We start from the raw sequence: 18,998 nt of genomic DNA, 5'->3' as shown, positions 1-18,998 counted from the left end.
CTCAGGCATCTGTCCTCTCACTAGCATACAAAAAGATATATATCACTGTGGAGAGTCCAAGGGTTTCAGGAGCTGTGTGCCAGGAAGCAGGCAGACACCAAATATATATTTCTTATTGGAATAATATTCATAGAGACGAATTCATTCATAACATTCATATAAACGGAATCATATAAAATGTGATTGTTTGCCTCTTAATATTTTAAAATTAAATGTTTACATTGTAATTCTGCTTTATACCAGAATTCATCAGAAACAACGTTTTTAGCCCTGTGATTTTATATATATTTTTCAAAATGAGTAAAACATTACAGCAAATCTAAAAGTTACAATTTTTTCCTCCCTTCCCTGAAGAAAAGCCCAGAGGATTTTTTTAAGAGTTCGCTTTAGGAAGGAAAAAAAATGAAAAGGAGGAAAAATAACAATCCAGGGGATTAGGATGTTTAGAACTTTTATCAAATTTCTCATGGTCCTGGGCTTTGATTGCCAGGCCCTGCCTGCCTTTCGGTCTGAGCCCACCCTTGAAGTGCAAGGGGCTGGGAGCTGCATTGGGGCCTCCCCTCCCCGTTTCCAGACCGCAGAGCTGCCTCGCCAGTAGGAAGGATGCATGAGGACACCCCAGAGGTGACGTTCAGAGGGGAAAGGGTGGAGAAAAGAGATAAATGTCCCATTGACTGGAGGAGGGAGCAGCTATCAGAGCAAAGGCTGAAGATGAGGCAATTGCCAGCAGGCCAGGCCACCTGTCCAGCCTGCCTAGGGGAGCCTCAGGGTCTGTCGAGGGGTTGGGTATGTAGTCCAGCCACAAAACAGGCATCTGATAAGGCAGCACATGGAAGCCCTGTTTGGGTCCCGATCCTCAGGCGGGAATTCATCAAACTGGCTCACTCCTCCTAATCTCACCTTTAGGGAAGGTCAGCCAAGTCCCTACTCCCACCAATTGTCCCTTTCCTCAGCAAAAACGACAATCCTTTCTTTCAACTCTTGGGCAGGAATCATACAACTCTAGGACACAGCCCAGAAGTGGGCAGCTGTTGCCATGCCACCTCTGGGCGTTAACGTAAATGTTCTAAGGAGGGGAACAGCTCTGGAGACCTCGAACTAAATTCTACCTGGACGGTCTCAAGTGGTCTAGAGGAAAAAGAAAAGGAATTGTTCTGGCTGAGCTGGAGTAGATGGGGAGGCAGAAACAAAGGTTCAGTGCCAAATGGAGACCTGACTTATAGCAAGGGATAAGAGGGGAAGACAGAAAAATGTGTGTTGCTAAATGATAAAAAGAGATTTTTAGTTGTTTTAAGAGGTTTTTAAGTTCTTAGAACAAGAACACAGTGAGCAGCTGCCTGCAGCCATCTCATTTGTCTGGGAGGATGGTCTCCTTATTAGAAAGGGAAGAATAAACATCAGTAAAGGAATCTGAAAGCCCATGTGGTGGGTTGAATAGTGTCCCCCAAAATTGATGTCCACCTAGAACTTCAGAATGCGACTGTATTACTTTCTTAGGGCTGTTGTAACAGAATACCATTCTAATAGCCTTCAGTTGGATTCTTCAGGATTTTCTAAATAAAAATTTTGTCATCCATGAATAAAGATAGTTTTATCTCTTCTAATTTGGATGTCTTTTATTTCTTTTTTCTTACCTAATTGCTCTGGGTAGAACTTCTAGTAGGATATCAAATAGCAGAAGTGAACATGGGCATTCTTGTCTCTTTCCTGATCTTATGGAAAAAGCTTCAGTCTTTCAGTACGACTGGTAGGTGTTAGGTGTGGGTTTTTCATAAATATCCTTTAACATATTGAGGAACTTTCCCTTTATTCCTACTTTTCTGAGAATTTTTATCATGAAAGGGCGTTGGATTTTGTCAAATATCTCTTCTACATCAATTGAGATGATCATGTGGTTTTGTTTCCATTGTTCTATTTATGTGAGATATCACATTGACTGCTATTCTAATGTTGAACCACCCTTGCATTCCTGGGATAAATCCCACTTGGGCATAATGAATTAGCCATTTAATATGCTGTTGGATTCAATTCGCTAATATTTTGTTGAGGATTTTTCCATCTATATTCATAAGGGATATTCATCTGGTATTCTCTTTTCTCACGATGTCATTATCTGACTTTGGTATCAGGGTAATGCTGGTCTCAGAGAATGAGTTATGAAGTACTCCCTTCTCTTCAATTTTTTGGAAGAGTTTGAGAAGGAATGGTGTTAATTCTTTAAATGTTTGGTAGAATTCATCTGTGAAGCCATCTGGCCTAGGACTTTTCTTTGTTGAAAGGTTTTTGATTACTTATTCGATCTCTTGTTATAGAACTGTTGAGATCTTCTATTTCTTCTTGTGTCAGTTGAGGTAATTTGTGTGTTTCAAGGGATTTGTCCACATCTTCTAGGTTATTTTATTTGTTGATACACAATTGTTCACAGTATTCTCTTACAATCCTTTTTACCTCTGTAAGGTCAATGTTAGTATCACCAGTCTCATTTCTTATTTTAATTATGTTAAAGAAAAAATTACTCATGACACTTATTAAAATGGCAAGTCAGACCTTTATACAAGGACTATCATGATTCATACGGGGACTGCTGCAATGGGGTTTTGCAGTTGGGAGGAGAGACTGGGCTCAACTCTGGCTACAATGGAAAATGGGAACTTATAGCCAAGGAACACGATAGGAGGGCAGTTAGCAGATGGAAAATTACTATGAGGAAAATTACATCAAAGGGAAGGGGAAATTGTGGCTAAACCAACCTAACAGAGACTCTTGTTGAATGCAGGCCAGGTGATCAAACATCACTCAGGAGATGCTGGGGAATGACGAATTTGTTCAGATATCAAGGGTGATTAGATATTGAGAGTGGGAGATTCTGGATAAAAGACTTAGCAGGATTCTCAAGAACTTGGGTTCTGGAGGATATGCCCAAGGATGGGGCCTAGATGAAAACGTACTCCAAGGAGCCTTACTAGAGTTTGGTCAATCCCTCCTCTTGTTCAAGGAGAGGAGAGACATTCTTCTTTCCTTTGAACAATATGAGCCCAATCTCTCATCTGGTCACCTGTTCTTCATTAAGGACCAGCTGAACCATCTGTTGGGACTTGGATGTGAGCCACCAGGCATTTAATGAGGGGAATTTCTATGAAAATAAAAGGAAAACAAAGATAAATAGTTGGAAACCCAGTTTCTCAGTCCAGAATACAGCCAGTTAGGAATATTTCTAGATGTTGGGCTCCAAGCATCTTTAGTGGTAGAGTGAGGATGGCAGTGACAACCTGATGAATTTACTGATTTGCAGTTTGAATGTTTGATGATGGTATTGGGTGTTCAGTTAACTTTCTGAGTGGCTCACATAGAAGAGGGCACAAAGGTTTCCCACACATAATCTGTTGCACTGATTTCTCTGACGTCAATGTGAAGTTGTTTAGCTCCCGCTTGCAGGGCTTTGGAAAAAATTCAGTTTTAGTTCTCAGTGATGCCAAGTCAGGAGGGTGGGAGAAAAGTTGAAAATGTTAGTTTGGGGAGTGCTATGGTTTGAAAATGGTTTTCTCAGTGCAGTGGGTCTTGCCCCAATCTCCAAGGAATAATTAAAGTTTAATAAAATAGCCAGTAAGACACCCTCATTCCCTTTTGTCAGGCACTTACTTTCTCAGCATCCCTTGAAGCCAAGAGTATAAAATGCAAAAAGAAATAGACAAATTGAGGAAAGAACTGTTAAACAAGAAATAACCAGGACTTGATGATTTGGGAAATTCTCAGTCTATCTGTATAACAAAAGATGCTAAAACTAGGAGACTCACTGTTAGGAAATCATGTGTTAGAAAGCCCAGATTGTGGCCAATCTCTTGCTAGTGCCTTGACAGGATCAAAAAGTCAGAGTGTTCATCGCACAGAGGGCTCTTTGAGAGGACTAGGCCTGTGCCTCATGGATCTCGTTAGGTATCTCTGCAGAATCCAGGAACAGAGATGGGATTAGTCAGGGAAGATCTATGGAGGAGCCTCTTGTCTAATGAAATGAACACTTATGACACTCACAGGAAACTCACAAAGTTCTTGAGGATGTTATATCAGCAAAAACGCTGCCAGCATGGACTGAAAGAAACAGAGAGGAGGAAATTAAAGAAGTCCCTCAAAGCTCTCAACATTCTACAGGCAGGAAACAGGCTGACAAGTAGTCACTCAGTGGCAGACACATTCTAGGCTTCAAGAGAGAGGGCTGATGATTCTGAGGGGGGTGGTGCAGGCCCAGAGGGTAGAGCTTAGAGCCAGGGATTGTTCCCAGGCCTTGAAATGTGATGGTTTTCTGGGTTGGATTTTGAAATTGCTTGGGACCAGTGACTCCTCTTTTCCTCCCATTTTCTTCCTCTTTGAAGTGGGGTGTCTATAACTGCTATCCTATGCCCATCTCAGCATTGTATGTTGGGAGCAGATAACTTGTTCTCGAGTTTATATATATGGACTTATTTAATCCTCACTAAAGTCATATGAGTTTCACAGTCTCGTGGAAAGAGAGGAATTTTGTCCCAGGATGGATCATACCTAGAGTCTCACCAATATATAATTTAGATAATTTAGATGAGATATGGGACTTTTGAGCTGATGAGATATACATTAATTTTGGACTAAGTTGATGCCATGGTGGCTGAGATTTAGGAATTTTGGGATGGGATAAACGTATTTTGCATGCGAGACGGACATGAATCTTTGAGAGTCAGACAGCAGACTGTGGCAGGCTGAATAATGATTCCCTCGAGACGTCCATGTCATAATCCCCAGAACCTATTAATATGTTACCTTACATAGGAAAGGGACCTTTGTAGATATGGTTAAGTTAAAGATCTGAGAGGCGGAGATAATTTATCTGGGTGGATCCAAAGGAACCACAGGGTCCTTATAAGAGGGAGGCAGAGGGGCCCGATCTGGAGAGTGATGACAGAAGAAGAGAGAGATTTAACGATGCTACGCTGCCCGTCTTGATGATGGAAGAAGGGGCACAAGACAAGGAATGCAGGTGGCCTCTGCAAGAGGCAAGGAAACAGATTCTCCTCTAGAGCCTCTGGAGGAAGCCTGGCCCTGCTGACATTTGAGTTCATCTCAGTAAAATTCATTTCAGACTTCTGATCTACAGGATTATAATACATTTATGTTGTTTTAAGCCATTAAGTTTGTGATAATTTGTGACAGCAGCCAAATGAAACCAATACAAGGTCACACTGAGCCTTGGTGTAAATAGGTGAAGTTAAAAAACAAATTGTAGAGAAGAGGAAAAGAGTAAGCCACTTGGTAGGGAACAGGCCAGGCAGATGTGGGGAGTGTCGAGCCCGGGGGGTGGGGGGGGAGAGCCTGGAGAAAGGCTGCGCAAGCTCAGGCTCTCCCCAAGCTGGGAGAGCCTCATTCCCTCTGGCGAGGTCAGGCCGCATGGCCAGGCTCCTGAATGGGGGCTGATTCAAGCTGGATTAGGGAGGAACTTTTAACGGGATCGGCTAAAAACATTTCCCACCCAGATGGGGTGTGTCCCGTCAATGGAGGCAGCAGAAGAGTCACCACAGCAACCTTCTCATTCGCTCTATTCCAGTCCCCGTGGTGCCGCATAGATTACAGGTATTATTTTAACACTACCAGCTGTTGGATGGACACAAGCCCCTCCTTCACTCTGAGACTAGATTTTACGCCTTCTGTGGGTCAGCGCTTGTCACGCTAACGCACACGGGGCACCTGGGGAGCGTGTTGAACTGCAGGCTCCGAATCAGGTCCGTTGGGCCCAGGCGAGGCTCGTGTTGCTGGTCTGTAGCAGGTTCGTCTCTCATCTCCCGAGGTTCTGGAGCCCAGGGGTTCTCACTGAGCACATGTCAGAGTCACCTGTGGGACTTGTTAGAACGGATCGCCGGGCCCCACCGCACATCTGATTTAGTAGGTCTGGGGCGTGGGGCTGAAAGTTTGTGTTTCTAGCAAATCCCCAGGGGATGATGACGATGGTGGTCAGGAAGCACATTTTGAGAACTACAGCTCTGGAAGATTCTGTAGACCATAGCTTTGACTCTTTTTAGAATTTGGCATCCACTATTAAAGTTTTAACTCTTTAGTTTATAAAATCTTTTCATTGTCCCCAGAATCACTTGGGATGAGTTATCCATTCTTCCTGGGGTTTAGCTTATCTTTGTTGTGAATACAATATAAATTGCAGCCCTTTCTTATCAGATTTGTGTAGAAAAGGTCTCTGTGTCTCCGTGGGCCCTACTGAACACCTACCTTGTGCCAGGCCTGGCCTCAGGGCCCTCTGCAGACTTGGTGGGACAGTCCCTCCCTTGACCACTGCACAGGACAGGCCCCCTCCAGGCCCCACAACTCTGTCACCTTTGCCTCATGGTCAGTGCAAGGGAATTTATCTGCATGTCACTCTCTAGGGTGGAGGAGGCATCGTCTCCACCTTTGTATGAACTAGTGCCTGGCATCACACGCCAGCTGGAAGACTGACTTTACCACCAAATGCACCATGCCCCTTACAAGGGCACAGGTAGGTTACTTTGGCAGCCCTGGCACAGGCCTCAGCCCAGGGGACACCCTGTAATGTGTAAGCAAGCAAAGGGAGGATGGGCTAAGCAAGGGGAAGATGAGAGCCGGGGGAGCCCAGGGGACACCGGGAAGGAAGGGGGATGGACAGCGCCCAGCTGGGCTAGCTCTGCCATGAGGTCCCTCCAGTCCTGCCAAGGACACCCAAGGCAGGAGGTCCCTGTGACACCGTTTCAAGGGGGTGGGGCCTGGACAGGGCAGGGGCTCTGATGGGAGGCCCCCTCCTCCCTTCCCCATCTGTGACTCTCACCATCCTTGTCTAGTTTCTCCACCTCCCTCCCTGATGGCCCCCACTGGCCAGCTCAACAGACCTCCAAAAGCCCACCAGTGAGGGAGACAGGCGGGGAGGAAACGTGCGGCAGCCTCCTCTTAGGTCCGCTTTATTTGAGAGCAGGCGTGGGGAGGAGTCTAGGCCTGCTGTGCCCGCAACAGCGCTCGCACCTGGCCGATCTGCCAGTCGATGCTGGAGCGCGCCGTGCCCCCCAGAGCACCGTACTGCTCCACGCTGTGCCCGTAGTCCCACACGCAGCTCACGTCGCCCGAGAACAGGGGGCTGGAGGAAAAGGAGGTGATGGGCCAGGGCGGCAGGCCACCCAGCCTCCAGGTACCCTGGCCCCCCTCCCGGGAGAGAGCTGAGGGAAGGGAGGGGCCGCACCTGATGGTCTGCAGCTCCTGCAGCGACAACTGGTTGAGGGCGACCCCCTTGGTCTCGGCCATGAACACGGCTTTCCCGGAGGCCTCGTGGGCCTGGCGGAACGGCATCTGGGGTGGAGCACAGTGCTGACGCAGGCTTCCTCTGCTCTCTGGTCTGCCCCAGGTACCCTCGCCCCATCTGACCTCCCCCAGCCCCTGGGAGACATCCCGTTCCCTTGCCCCCCCACCTGACTGCCTCACACTTACCCCTTTGCGAACCAGGTAGTAGGCGAGGTCAGTGGCCAGCATGTCAGGGCTGAGAGCCTGTGCCATGTTCTCACGGTGAATCTGGGGGCACCGGCCAGGGGAGTGATGAGTCCTGGGGACCCTGGGGCCTAAAGCTGCCAGCCTGAGGCCCAGGGCCTGCCTCCTCTGCCAGGAGGTCCCCTGTCTTGGGCAGATCCTCTCTTGCCTACCTGGCTTTGCCCTGCTCTCTGCTTAAATCATCCCATAATTTTCTTTTTTAAGAGACAGGGTCTCACTCAGTCACCTGGGCTGGAGTGCAGTGGTGTCATCATAGCTCACTGCAGCCTCAAACTTACGGGCTCAAGCCATCCTCCTGCCTCAGCCTCCCAAGTAGCTGGGACTACAGGTGCACACCACACCTGGCTAATCATAATTATTGATAATTTTTAGGTTTTCTAATGGTGTTGCCTTCGTGTTTTCCAAGAGTCCCTATCTTTAGCATGCATCAGAATTACCTGAGGATTTATTAAAATCCAAATTGCTGGGGCCACCACCAGAGTCTCTGACTCTGTAGTCTGGAGTGGGGGGCCTAGGATTGCATTTCTCAGAAGTTCTCAGGTGATGCTAATGCCGCTAGGCTGGGGACCACGCTTTGAGAACCAGTGCTTTAGAGACACATCCTGAGCTATTTAGGAATGAAACAATGTGATAATGGGAATTTGCTTCCAAATGGGGATGGGGAGGGGAGGGCAGTGGGTAAAGACAGCCGCAGCAAGAATGGCCACGAGGGGTTGTTATTGAAGCTGGGGGTCAGTACAGAGGCTTCATTGCATATTCTCTGTTGTATGCTGAAGTTTCCCGTAATAAATGAGTAAAAAAGAAATTTGGCCTGGCCACTTGACCGGACCTGGGCCCCTCAAGTCTAATGCACTTCCATGCGCTTCCCCAGGAGCAGGAACAAGCACATACCCTTGTCTTACCCTGGGCCTTCCAGCCCTACCCTGCCTCACCCCAAGATCACCCCCCTGGCAGGCCCATCCCTGGTTCTAGGGCCTAGGTGGGAAGAGGCAGGTGGGTGGGGAGGGTGTGTCTTGCCTGCAGTGTAGAGATGACGCCAGTAGCCACCTGGAGGACAGCACTCATGGTGTCTGACACTTCAAACACAGCTTCCTTGTCTTCCTGGGGACACATGACAGGAAGTGAGGACCCAGTAGCCCCCCCACCCCCGGCACCTGTCCCCAGAGCCCTCTCCCCTCCGAGGCATCCCCACTGCCTTCTACTAGGAACACTCAGCATCCCAACTAAGCAAGGGCAGAGGGCTCCGAGGGTGGCCATGGAGCTGTGTGCACAGGATGAGAGGTGGCAATTCGGGGGGGGCGGGGTCCTGCCTGGGCTAAGAACTGGCATGTGGTTGCAGGCAGTGGGGCCCTCACCCACCACCCCAGCCTCGCACCTGCAGGTCCTTGTTGTAGGTGCTTGGGAGTCCCTTCAGGGTCATCAGGAGCCCGGCGCACTGCAGGAGAGGGACACTCAGGAGCTGGGACCCTGGAGCCTGTCCTGGGAGTCCCCTCAGGACCTGCTGGGTCAGCCCAGAGGCCTAGCCCCTCTCTGCCCTGCTCACCCGCCCAAATACACGCCCCGCCTTGCTCCGGATCAGCTCCAGGCTGTCTGGGTTTTTCTTCTGGGGCATCAGGCTGCTTCCGGTGCTGGGGGCAGAGATGCTGGGACTGAAGGGGCCCGCCTGCCCCTCGGCTGGTCAGCTGGCGGGGGCAGGGCAGGCCCAGCAGCACATTGTCCAGGTCTGAGCAAGGGCTGGGCTGGGGAGAGAGGAGGCTGTGCCGGGGGGTGGGGCAGGGCGGGTGGCAGCTCGGGCCTTACCTGTAGGCATCTGAGAGCTGCACAAAGCCAAACTCCTTGGTGCCATAGAGGATGAGGTCCTCAGCCATCCTGCTGAGGTGGGTCATGCACAGCGAAGCCCAGAACAGGAACTCGGCTTGGGAGGGAGGGCAGGCTCTCGGGCACCGAGCCTTGCTTGCCCCCCATCCAGCCTGACCAGATGGGGTGGGAGGAGCCTGGAGAGAAGCCGGGCTGGGGGACAAAGGTGGGGCACCATGCAGGGACTGGGCCCCAAGACTCACCCACAAAGTCTCGCTCACTGGTGGCATCCATGCTATTAAGCGTGATGGCCCCAAAGTTCAGTTCTGGGGGTGGGGAAGGAAGCGGGGCTGGGCTGGAGGGCAAGGAGTGGCTGCCCCTACCCCACACAGACTGCTCAGCCACCTCCCCACTGAGCCCCTCTCAGGGAAGAGGATCAGGGAGGGCGGGAGGTGGGGGGTCTCTTGCACAGGTCCCAGGAGGGAGGAAGGAGCCCCTGCCACAGGCAAGCCCTTGCCTCGATAACCTCAGGGCCCAGAGGCAATAAATGAAGGTTCCACCTAGGAGCCCCTGCCCTCTGCCTCCTGTGTGTCTGCGAGACCTGGCGGGTGCTGAGGGTGACTCTCCCCAGGGACGAGGGGCACGGAGCCTTACCTGCTCGGAGCAGCTCCCGGTCCACACCCAGAGGATTGCCCGCAATGGCCCCGCTGCAGGGACGGGGGTTCACAGTGAGAGGGGTCCGGGCAGGCAGGGAGCCCTGTCACACACACGCACACACACACACACAGCCAAGCCCTGGTTACCAGGGCTATGGCCTGGAGCTCAGCCACTTCCCTGGCCCAGTCACCTCTGGTGCCAGAACACTTGTCCCCACGAAGGGAAATGGCAGGCTGTGGGCAGGGTGCTGGGCTCTCTGGGAGCCTCTCTGGAGAGCTCTGGCCCTGCTCACGCACATTTGCAAGCTTGGTTGTCCCCATCGTAGTGCTGGGGGTCCCTGCAGGGTCCTCCTCCTGGCTGACTACCGACTTTCTGTCGTGCTCTGTCCTTCCCAGCTTGTCTTCTGTCAGTCCCCAAAGGGCCATGCTGACTAGGTAGCAGCAACCCCCACCCCCGCCAGGCCCTCAGGCACTGGGGTCTCACTCACCTCCCCAGGGGCAGGACGTTGATCCGCTTCTGCACCTCCAGCAGCCTCTCGGAGTCTCGGGTCAGTGCTACAGCATGGCTGTGGGACGCCAGGGGCAGGAGGGTCAGGGCAGCCCGGGGGGGTCCTCCCCCCATCACGGACCCATCACAGGGCCCTGGCACCGCACCCTGCTCACCTGAGGATCCAGTGGCTCCAGCGGATGGGCTGTGCCCTCTGCAGGTGTGTGTACCCTGGGAAGAGGACGTCACGTTCCCTGTGGGGGAAGGGAAGTGGCAGGAGGCCTGAAGGGCTAGGGTCAGGCAGGGGCTTAGCGGGAGGCTCAGGCAAGGCCTGCCTGGGACACCTGGGACACTGCAGGCCTGGGCCACTCCAGGGAAGAGCAGGGCAGGCCCGCAAGGCTCTGCCTGCATGAGGGAGCCATCTCCTGGGGACAAACAAGCCTAAAGAGAAAAGAGGCCAGAAGGGGGCAGCTGTGATCCAATAACCAGCCCGGGGCTGTGGGGCCTCCCAGGGGAGGCTTTGCCAGGACCAAGTGAGGGTTACACCCTGAGCCTGGGCCTCCGTCACTAGGCAGCTCTAAGCAGGGCCCAGAACAGGGAAGGAGGCCCACGGCAGGCACCACCTGGTAGTGGGAGGCTGCGCGCATGAACACACGAGAAGCTCCTGAGGACCCTGGATCTTCCTGGGGCACATTAAAGTAGGCGGGGCAGAGGCAGGGTTGTTTTGGTTGTTGTTGTTTTGTTTTTTTTTTTTTTAAATAAACAGCCTTACTGAGATCTAATTCACAATACAATTTACCCAAAGTGTACACTTTAGTGTACAACCATCACCACAATCAATTTTAGCACATTTTTATCACCCCATAGAGAAACTCCAAACTCTAGCAGCTGCTCCCTATTCCTCCTAGCAGGCCTCACCCCGCCTCCCAGGGTGATGATTCTTGTGTCCTTGTTCCCCCCAGATGGCTGGGGTCTGTGAAATGGGGGTCGCGGGGAGTTGGCGGTGAGGAGGGGTCAGCCTGTCTCTGACATCACCTAGGGACTTCTCAGCAGCTCCTTGGCCAGGTCTGCAAGGAGCAGAGCCAGCCCCAAAGACATCAGGTCATGGAAGCCAAGCTGGAATGAGGCTGGGCGGGGATGGCAAGTGCAGGCTGAGGGGTGACTCTGGCTGCTCCAGGCACAGCCAGCCCATTTCCTCTGGCCTCCGGGCATTGCTTGGTGCCTCAGCCTCCTGCCCTCGAATCCTCAAAGGCTGAGGTTTCCCCGCCTGCTGAGCTAGGAAATGCCCACTCCTGGCTGTCTGCCTGGAGCCACCCCCTGTCACCCAGGGCCTGGCTCCCTGACCCTGTTCACCCCTGCCACCTGGGTGTGGGGTTCAGGCCACCTGCCTCGGGGGACAGGACACTCTGGCTACCCTCAGGCCCCTCTCTGCCCCTGGGTGTCCAGAGGGGACTCACGCCTCTGCCCGATCCACCATGGTTCTGATGAGCTCCCAGAGGAGGGCCGAGAGAGTGGAGCACGTCTGCCGCATCCACAGCCTGAGGTCTGTGACCACCTGTGGCGGGGAGGAGGCGGCAGTCAGAGGGGGTGCCAGGCTGGGAAGGTGCAGAGCAGGGAGCAGGGGAGTTGGCAGCACCTGGTCATTCCGACTGCGTCCTGTGTGCAGCTTCCCTGCAGTTTCACCGATGAGCTCCTGGGGGTGCGAGGAGGACGGGTCAGGGACTGCACACCCATGGCCCGAGGGGCCAACCCAGGCAGGGCAGTTCCTCACCAGCCCTGTCACCCACCTTCCCCACCACAGGTCCTGCCCAGGCTCTCTCCATCTCTGTGGAGGCCTCCTATTCTGAGGTCTTGCCTGCTATCTACCAGTGATGAAGGGGACAGAATGATGACGCTTATGCTCGAAGTACCCAGGGCAAGGTGGAGAGGGAAGGCCAGGAAGGCAGAAGGCAGCTGGGGGGAGGTGCATACCTTCAGGCGTCTCTCGTTGGCTGTGTGGATGTCCTCATCGCTGGGGTTTAGTTTGAAGGTGCCCTGGGCCCACTCTTCAGCCACCTAGAGCAGATGGCAGCAACCCTAAGGTCAGGTGGGCAGGCATTGGCAGCCTTGAGGGCCCTTGCCTTGGTCCTATGCTCTCCCTGACAACTGACTGTCCCCACACGGGAGCTGAGTCCTGGGAGTGCACCTGGGGAAAGGGCTGGCACGGTCCCCACCATTGCGTGAGCATCTCAGGCCCAGCGCACCTTCGCCCATGTGCCATGGGGACCACAGGGGTCACTAAAGGATGAAGGGCGAGGCTGAGGCAGGAGGATCACTTAAGGCCAGGAGTTCGAGACCAGTCTGACCAACATAGTGAGACCCCATCTCACAAAAAAATTTAAAAATTAGCAGGACATCGTGGCGCACGCCTATAGTCCCAGCTTCTTGGGGCTGAGGCAGGAGGATAGCTTGAGTCTGGGAGTTTGAGGCTGCAGTGAGCTATGATTTCACCACTGCACTCCAGCCTGGGCAACAGAGCTGACCTTGTCTCAAAACAAGAAAAAAAAAAATGAAGAGATAGCATAGCCATCACAGCACGTGGTTAAACGGCACCTTTGGAAGTCTACAATGACTACAACGTGAAACCACAGGCCTGGGACACTGCGACCTTTGTTCAGGATTTGGTGGGATCCTGGGGCCACAGGAAGGGGGCCTCAGGTGGGGCCTGGGACGTGGCGAGTACCTTGTCCAGGCCTTGGAGTATCTGGTCCATCTCGGCCTTGGTGAGGAGCCCCGCCTTCTCCAGGCCCCTGCTGTAGGCCTTGCTGCCCTGCACGTCCACCTCCCACAGGTGCCGGTCGTAGGCGATAGACGCGTTGAACTTCTCCATGATGGGGTCCACTGCACCCACAAACCGGCCACCCCACAGCTTCCCACTCTGCCGGGAGAGCAGCAGCAGTTAGTCTCCTCTCCACCCCCCAGAACGGTGCCTCTCGCAAAGGGCCCTCAGGAAGGTTGATGGCAGTGGAGACCACTGAGCAGGATTATTCTAACTGGACAGACAAGGAAACTGAGTCTCAGAGGGTCAGGAACCTGCTCAGGGGCACCCCGGGAGTGAGTGTGGGAATGTGGCTGGACATTGAAGTTAGGATTTTTTCCCACCATGTGGCACGACTCCACGGAGGTGGGGGCAGGGTACAAACACCCCTGGGACCTTTCCTGCCACTGATCAAACTGAGAAGCTGCCCCGGAACGCAGAGTTTGAATCCAGTTCTGCTGTGCCAATGATAATGATGATGATGCTGGCTAACATATGCCGCAGTCTCGCTGTGTGCCAGGTGCCGTTCTGACTGCTGAGCATGTGCTGACAGCAACCCTCTGAGTAGGCACCAATACTAGCCCGCCATGCAGGGGGGAAACTGAGGCACAGAGAGGCATGTAGCTTGCTCTCTCTGGGGGTGGGAGAGCAGGGCTGCCGCCCAGCAGTCGGAAGTCAGAGTCCATGCTCTCAACACCTTGTTCCACCAGAGCCTCTGGGCTTGGCTCTGGTGTCCTGAACTTTCCCTGCAGAAACAGGCAAAGAGGCACTTGAGGGCCCATCAAGCTCGAGCCACCTGCATCTGTCTCCCCTACACCCTGGAGCGGGGACTCCATCCCTTTGGCTCTGGAGAGCACCTCTGACACCCTAGTGACAACTGGCCTTCTAGGAGGCCACTGGCTGTGCCCTCGCCCCCCAGAAGCCAGGGGCAGAGGGATGGGACAGAGGCATCTGTGTTTTGAAAGAGGGCATAGGCCAGGGCATGGGGACAGATGGGAGATGGTGCAGAACACCTGGGCATCAACCCTAATGCCCAGAGTGACAAGGACTCGGTGGAGAGTGCTGGTGTGGAGGTGGGCATGTTACTTCACTGGCGCCCTTTCTGTGGTGGGGAGAGTACGATGGCCACTCAAGGCATACGTCCTCCTCTGTCCGCCTGCAATCCTCCAGACCTCTGTTAATCCCCAGATTAAATAACCTCTCTAGGCTGCATGTAGTGGCTCACGCCTGTGATCCTAGCACTCTAGGAGGCCAAGGTGGGAGGATAGCTTGATGTCAGGAGTTTGAGACCAGCCTGAGCAAGAGTGAGACCCCAACTCTACTAAAAATTTAAAAAATTAGCTGGGCATGGTGGCACATGCCTATAGCCCTAGCTACTCCAGAGGCTGAGGCAGGAGGATGGCTTTAGCCCAGAGTTTGAGGCTGCTGTGAGCTATGATCATGCCACTGCACTGTAGCCAGGGTGACAAAGAGAGACTCTGTCTTAAAATAAACAAACAAACAAAAAAAAACCTCTCTAAACCTCTAAACCTCTCTAAACTTTTTCTCTATAAAACTGGGATAATAATAGTACCTATCTATTATAATAAGCCTGTTATGAGCGTCCAATTAGAAACATTTGTGAAGTGCAGACATAGCACAGTGCCCGGAGCCCAGTAAGGATTCAGGAAATGCCAGTTGTTACTAAGGGGAGGGCTGAGGGCTGCTGGCTGAGAGTGTATTTTAGCTCCGCTCCTGGTTCCCGTGTGCACCACAGGGTCCTCCATGGTGCTCTGGTCCTGGACTGTGAGCTGACCCCTCAGTGTCCAACAGCCTCTGTTGCCAAAGGACTCTGCCCTGCAGAGGCAGCCTCCACCCTCCCTCAGCCTTTTGAGCTGGGCTGGCCCCTTACCTCTCAGCTGCCCGGCCAAGCCTACATCTCCAGAGAAGCACCACGCAGGGCCCTGGTCCTGACCCCTGGGGCCAGAGGGCCAATGCCGGCCAGTCAGAAGCAGGAGCCAACCTGCTCCCAACCCCCAGAAGGCTCCTGGGCCTCCCTGCGTGGGTTGTTAGTAATAATAACAACTGCTTAACAAGCGGGGCTGTAGCCAAACCAATTAGCACCAACCTACAGGATGGCCAGGGGCAAGCTGAGGTCACCTGCAGCACTGATCCACCTGAAAGCAGACCACTCTGCTCTGGGACCAAGCTCCTACCCTACTGGCAGGCATAAAAAGACCCCAGAGGGAGGTCACAGTGAGGTGCCTCTACTCAGGCACTGAGGTGAGGGGGAGGTAAATGTGGAAGGAGAAGGCACCACTCCAAGCCAGGGCACATCTGGGCCAGAATGATCCCTTCCGGCAAGTGGGCAGAGGCACTGAGTTGGGCTGGGTTGAATGAGCAACAGCCAAGCTAGAAAGTACCAGGGAAATACAGTATTGTTATGTTAGCCACCCTTTACTGAGCACCTACTACTGCTCGGCCCTGTGCTAGGGGTTCTACACATGCTATCACACCCTACTGTGGGGTGGCACTGTTATCCTTATTTTACAAGTGAGGAAAGAGATTCACAGAGCTCAAGTGACTTTGGTACAGAAACCAAGTCTGTTTGGCTCCAAAGTCCAGCTCTGCCCCCAGTCCTCCACCATGACCCAGAAGCTAGCAGGGAGGCATTCTCATCCCGGTTATTCAGAGGAACTGAGAGGAAGTAACTTGCCAGCTTCCGAGGGCCAGAAAGGACTAGAACCCAGACCTCCTGCTTCCCAGGCCCAGGGTCCCCTTCATTAGCATGAAGCAAGTAGCCCCTTTTACCTGAAGGGTTCAAAGCAATGACCTCATGGTCCAGTACCTTACAGAGGGAGGCAGACAGATATTATTATCCCCATTTGCTAGATACATCCTCATTTGCTAGATACATCCTCATTTGCTAGATACATCCTCATTTGCTAGATACATCCCTTCCCAAGGAAGGGAACCTGTGTCTTGGACCTCTGCCACTCAGTGGTCAGGAAGAGAAGCCAGGAGTCCCTGGCCCTAAGGAGCAGAGGCCAGTGAGACTGGAAGGGACCATGTACTGGGGCCACTGGATCACAGGCAGATGTCCCCACCTCCGGACTCCACATGCCAGCGTGGAGGACAAGGATTCTTTGGGGCCTGAGCCTTTTTCTATACACAGGGACAGCTGCTGCAGCGGGAGAAGGGATGTGGTGCAGAGTGGGGACTGACAGGAGGACACGTGCAAGAAGGAAGGAAGAGGTGAGGGCCTGAAGGAGTAGGCAGCACCTGTCCGGGCCAGGCAGGAGGCACTGTCAGGTCAGGTCAGGGCTACCCTTCCCCAGTCGTGTGGGCTGGCGGGTTTGCCACACGAGCCGCCTGGGGACACCTGTGAATCCGGATAAAGATCTCTGCCGGCTCTAGCAGGTGCGCCTGGCGGTGCGGGCCTCCGGGAGCCCGCCAGGACAATTACCAGGGGGGCGACCCCACGGCGAGATCCCGTGCGCAGGTCACCGCCTCGGCTGGCGCCCAGGGCGCCCCTCCCCCCTCGCTTGGAGCCTCGGAGGACCGGCGTCGCCGAGGTCCCACTCACCTCCGATGCCATGTTGGGCGGTTCCTCGTCGTCCCGGAGCCTCAGTCCTCGGGGTCTAGAAGACAAGAGAGGACTGACACCTCCTTGGCCCGCGGGGTCCCCCGGGTGGGCCGGCCCCGAGCTCGGGCCACTGCGCCCGGCCGCGCGCAGCCCTCGGCGTCCTCCGCTCCCGTCCCCGCCCGTCCCCGCCCGGCGACCGCCGCGCACTCACCACCGCCCGGCCGCGCCGTCCGTCTTCACCGGCCACCTGGCGGGGCCTTTCTGGCCCGGATGGCGGCGGCCGCACCAATCCACGGCGGCCCTTGCAGGTGGGCGTTGTCTGCGCCCTCCAACCGCGGTTGTGGGCGGGGCCACGCCCGGTGCAGCCTTCGGCCCCGCGGCCCGGGCCGGGACGTGGCTGAGGGTGGCGCCCGCGTCCGCGCTCGCTGGGGTCAGCAGACGCGCCGGCCGCCGTAGACGCGGGCCGAAGGTAGAGCCCGTGCCATCAGGCCCAAGCCTGGCTAGTCCACAGGCTACGTAAAGGGAAATGGCATGTGCACTCATTCATTCATTCAGCAAACTCGTGCAGAGCACCTCCTGTGTGCCAGGTACAGAGTTAGACGTGGAGCAAAAAGCAATGCGCATGGGAAATGCCGACTGCCTCCAAGAAGTTCCAACAAAGTGTGGACGAACCGTGCGGGAAGCACAGAAGGGGGCATCTGTCTTGGGTATTCAGGGAAGAGGTCCTTGATAAGATTAGTTAACTGATTACTCAACAAAAATGATGGGCTGGATTCTGGGCGCTGGAGTACAACCGCGAACTTCTGCCCGGAAGGGGCTTCTCGTGAAGATGTCCCCTGATTTGAGTCTTAGAAGATGGGGAGAGTTTGCCCAGCCAAGAAGGGGAGAAGAACACGGGGGGCAGAGGGAGGGAGCAACCTGGGTAAGAGGCTGTGAATGGCCTGCTGGGAGAACAGGAAATCATCAAAGTGGCTGTAATGAAGGGTCAGCGGGTAGGGAGGAGGGGTGGGCATAGGTTGGGGCAAGATTGTGAAGGGCTTTGAACGTCCAGGGAGGGAGTTTGTTCTTGGTCCTATAGGTCATAGGGAGCCAATCGATTTTAAAATCAGGGGAGCCAAATTTATGTTTTAGAAAGATAAATCTGGCAATATTACTGAGGATGGAATGCAGAGAAGAGACCAAGGGCTGGGATGGCTTGCGAGCTGAAGGTTTTTAACCCTTGCTCAACTCAAGAGTGGAATTATTTGGAGTTCCCAGCATGTATCAGGCTGTTTCAAGCCTTCTTAAATGCTCTTCCCTGTTCCTGAGATGCCTTTCTCTCAGTCTTGCCACCTCCCATTTGTCCATCTATAGTCTAGCCAAGCATCATCAATATCAGGTTGACTCCCAGCTGATCCCAGTGTCCAATTCTGGCTCTCATGTGGTCCTGGAGCATAGGAGCATCCAGAAATCTTTCCTTAAATTGATAGCACCATCGTAGTTGCTGCTGGGTCTTCTTCCCCACCCAACTGTATATGCTCCTTGGGAGCAAAGTTTCATTCACTACATCTCTGTGACCTGACCTCAGCCCTCTCCTATCTTCTGCCACAGAAGCCCCAGAACTGGGCTGCAGCAGGCCACAGTGAGGACAAGAAAGACTGTGAAACCAGTCATAAGCCATTGGTCCTGAAAAATGACAAAGTGTAATGGCAAGTCCCTGGGATCCATGAGCTAGTGTCTGAGGCTTGGCATCCCTTCCTGGGAGACCAAGTGTGAAAGCCAGTGGCATTCTGCAAACATGAGGTTACATTCCTGAATACCCAGCAACATACAGGGGCCAAATGCTTTGGCAAATAAATTGAGGCTAGGATGGGAGCTGGGGAAGGTGTTTGAAAGCAGGGCTGTGACCACAATACCTAACATGGGTCACTCACCAGGTGCCAGGCTCTGTGCTAAAGACTGCACAAAATTAATCTCATTTCATCCTCATAACAGGCTTGTTTACAGATGAAGAAACAGAGGCTTCAAAGGATTAGGGATTAGAGGACATGCCCATGGGCTCCCAGGTAGAAGGGGACAGTCAGTCTGGCTACCTGCATGGCAGAAGAGAGACCGTCCAGTCCAGATTTGTTTGCAGCAAATAGCAAGCTTGGCCTGTGTGGTGGCCACTTTGTAGTGATAGGGAGGCAGCATAAA

At 53.5% G+C, this 18,998-nt stretch overlaps 1 protein-coding gene across 2 annotated transcripts; it reads right to left on the bottom strand.

Annotated features, from left to right (window-relative positions):
- Positions 1 to 6,928: 6,928 nt before the first annotated feature.
- LOC105807060 (argininosuccinate lyase) lies at positions 6,929 to 17,102 on the bottom strand. Of its 2 annotated transcripts, XM_012640335.1 has the most exons (17): positions 17,035 to 17,102; positions 16,824 to 16,878; positions 13,184 to 13,378; positions 12,433 to 12,516; positions 12,098 to 12,154; positions 11,919 to 12,016; positions 10,638 to 10,715; positions 10,463 to 10,540; positions 9,973 to 10,025; positions 9,582 to 9,644; positions 9,322 to 9,436; positions 9,065 to 9,149; positions 8,897 to 8,956; positions 8,539 to 8,622; positions 7,465 to 7,545; positions 7,220 to 7,326; positions 6,929 to 7,117 (listed from the first exon to the last, which is right to left on the bottom strand). In XM_012640335.1, exons 2-17 carry the CDS (start codon positions 16,833 to 16,835, stop codon positions 6,973 to 6,975), a joined length of 1,395 nt encoding a protein of 464 aa, XP_012495789.1. In that variant the 5' UTR covers positions 16,836 to 16,878; positions 17,035 to 17,102; the 3' UTR covers positions 6,929 to 6,972. The 2 variants fall into 2 exon arrangements, with proteins under 2 accessions (XP_012495789.1, XP_012495788.1); XM_012640334.1 differs by lacking the exon at positions 17,035 to 17,102 and having other exon boundaries at positions 16,824 to 17,006.
- Positions 17,103 to 18,998: the final 1,896 nt, after the last annotated feature.

This window comes from Propithecus coquereli, unplaced genomic scaffold (assembly GCF_000956105.1).
Source record: "Propithecus coquereli isolate 6110/MARCELLA unplaced genomic scaffold, Pcoq_1.0 Scaffold150, whole genome shotgun sequence".
Lineage (NCBI taxonomy): Eukaryota > Metazoa > Chordata > Mammalia > Primates > Indriidae > Propithecus > Propithecus coquereli.
Note: the sequence above shows the minus strand (reverse complement) of the source record. Positions and strands in the feature narration are given on the sequence as shown.

What these genes read in the sequence shown, in the direction of transcription:
- LOC105807060 (XM_012640335.1), bottom strand. An exon ending in AACGTCCTGCCCCTGGGGAG is followed by an intron (nt 10,026 to 10,462) that starts GTGAGTGAGACC and finishes CCGTCCCTGCAG; the next exon opens with CGGGGCCATTGCGGGCAATC. An exon ending in CAGGAGCTGCAGACCATCAG is followed by an intron (nt 7,118 to 7,219) that starts GTGCGGCCCCTC and finishes CTTTTCCTCCAG; the next exon opens with CCCCCTGTTCTCGGGCGACG.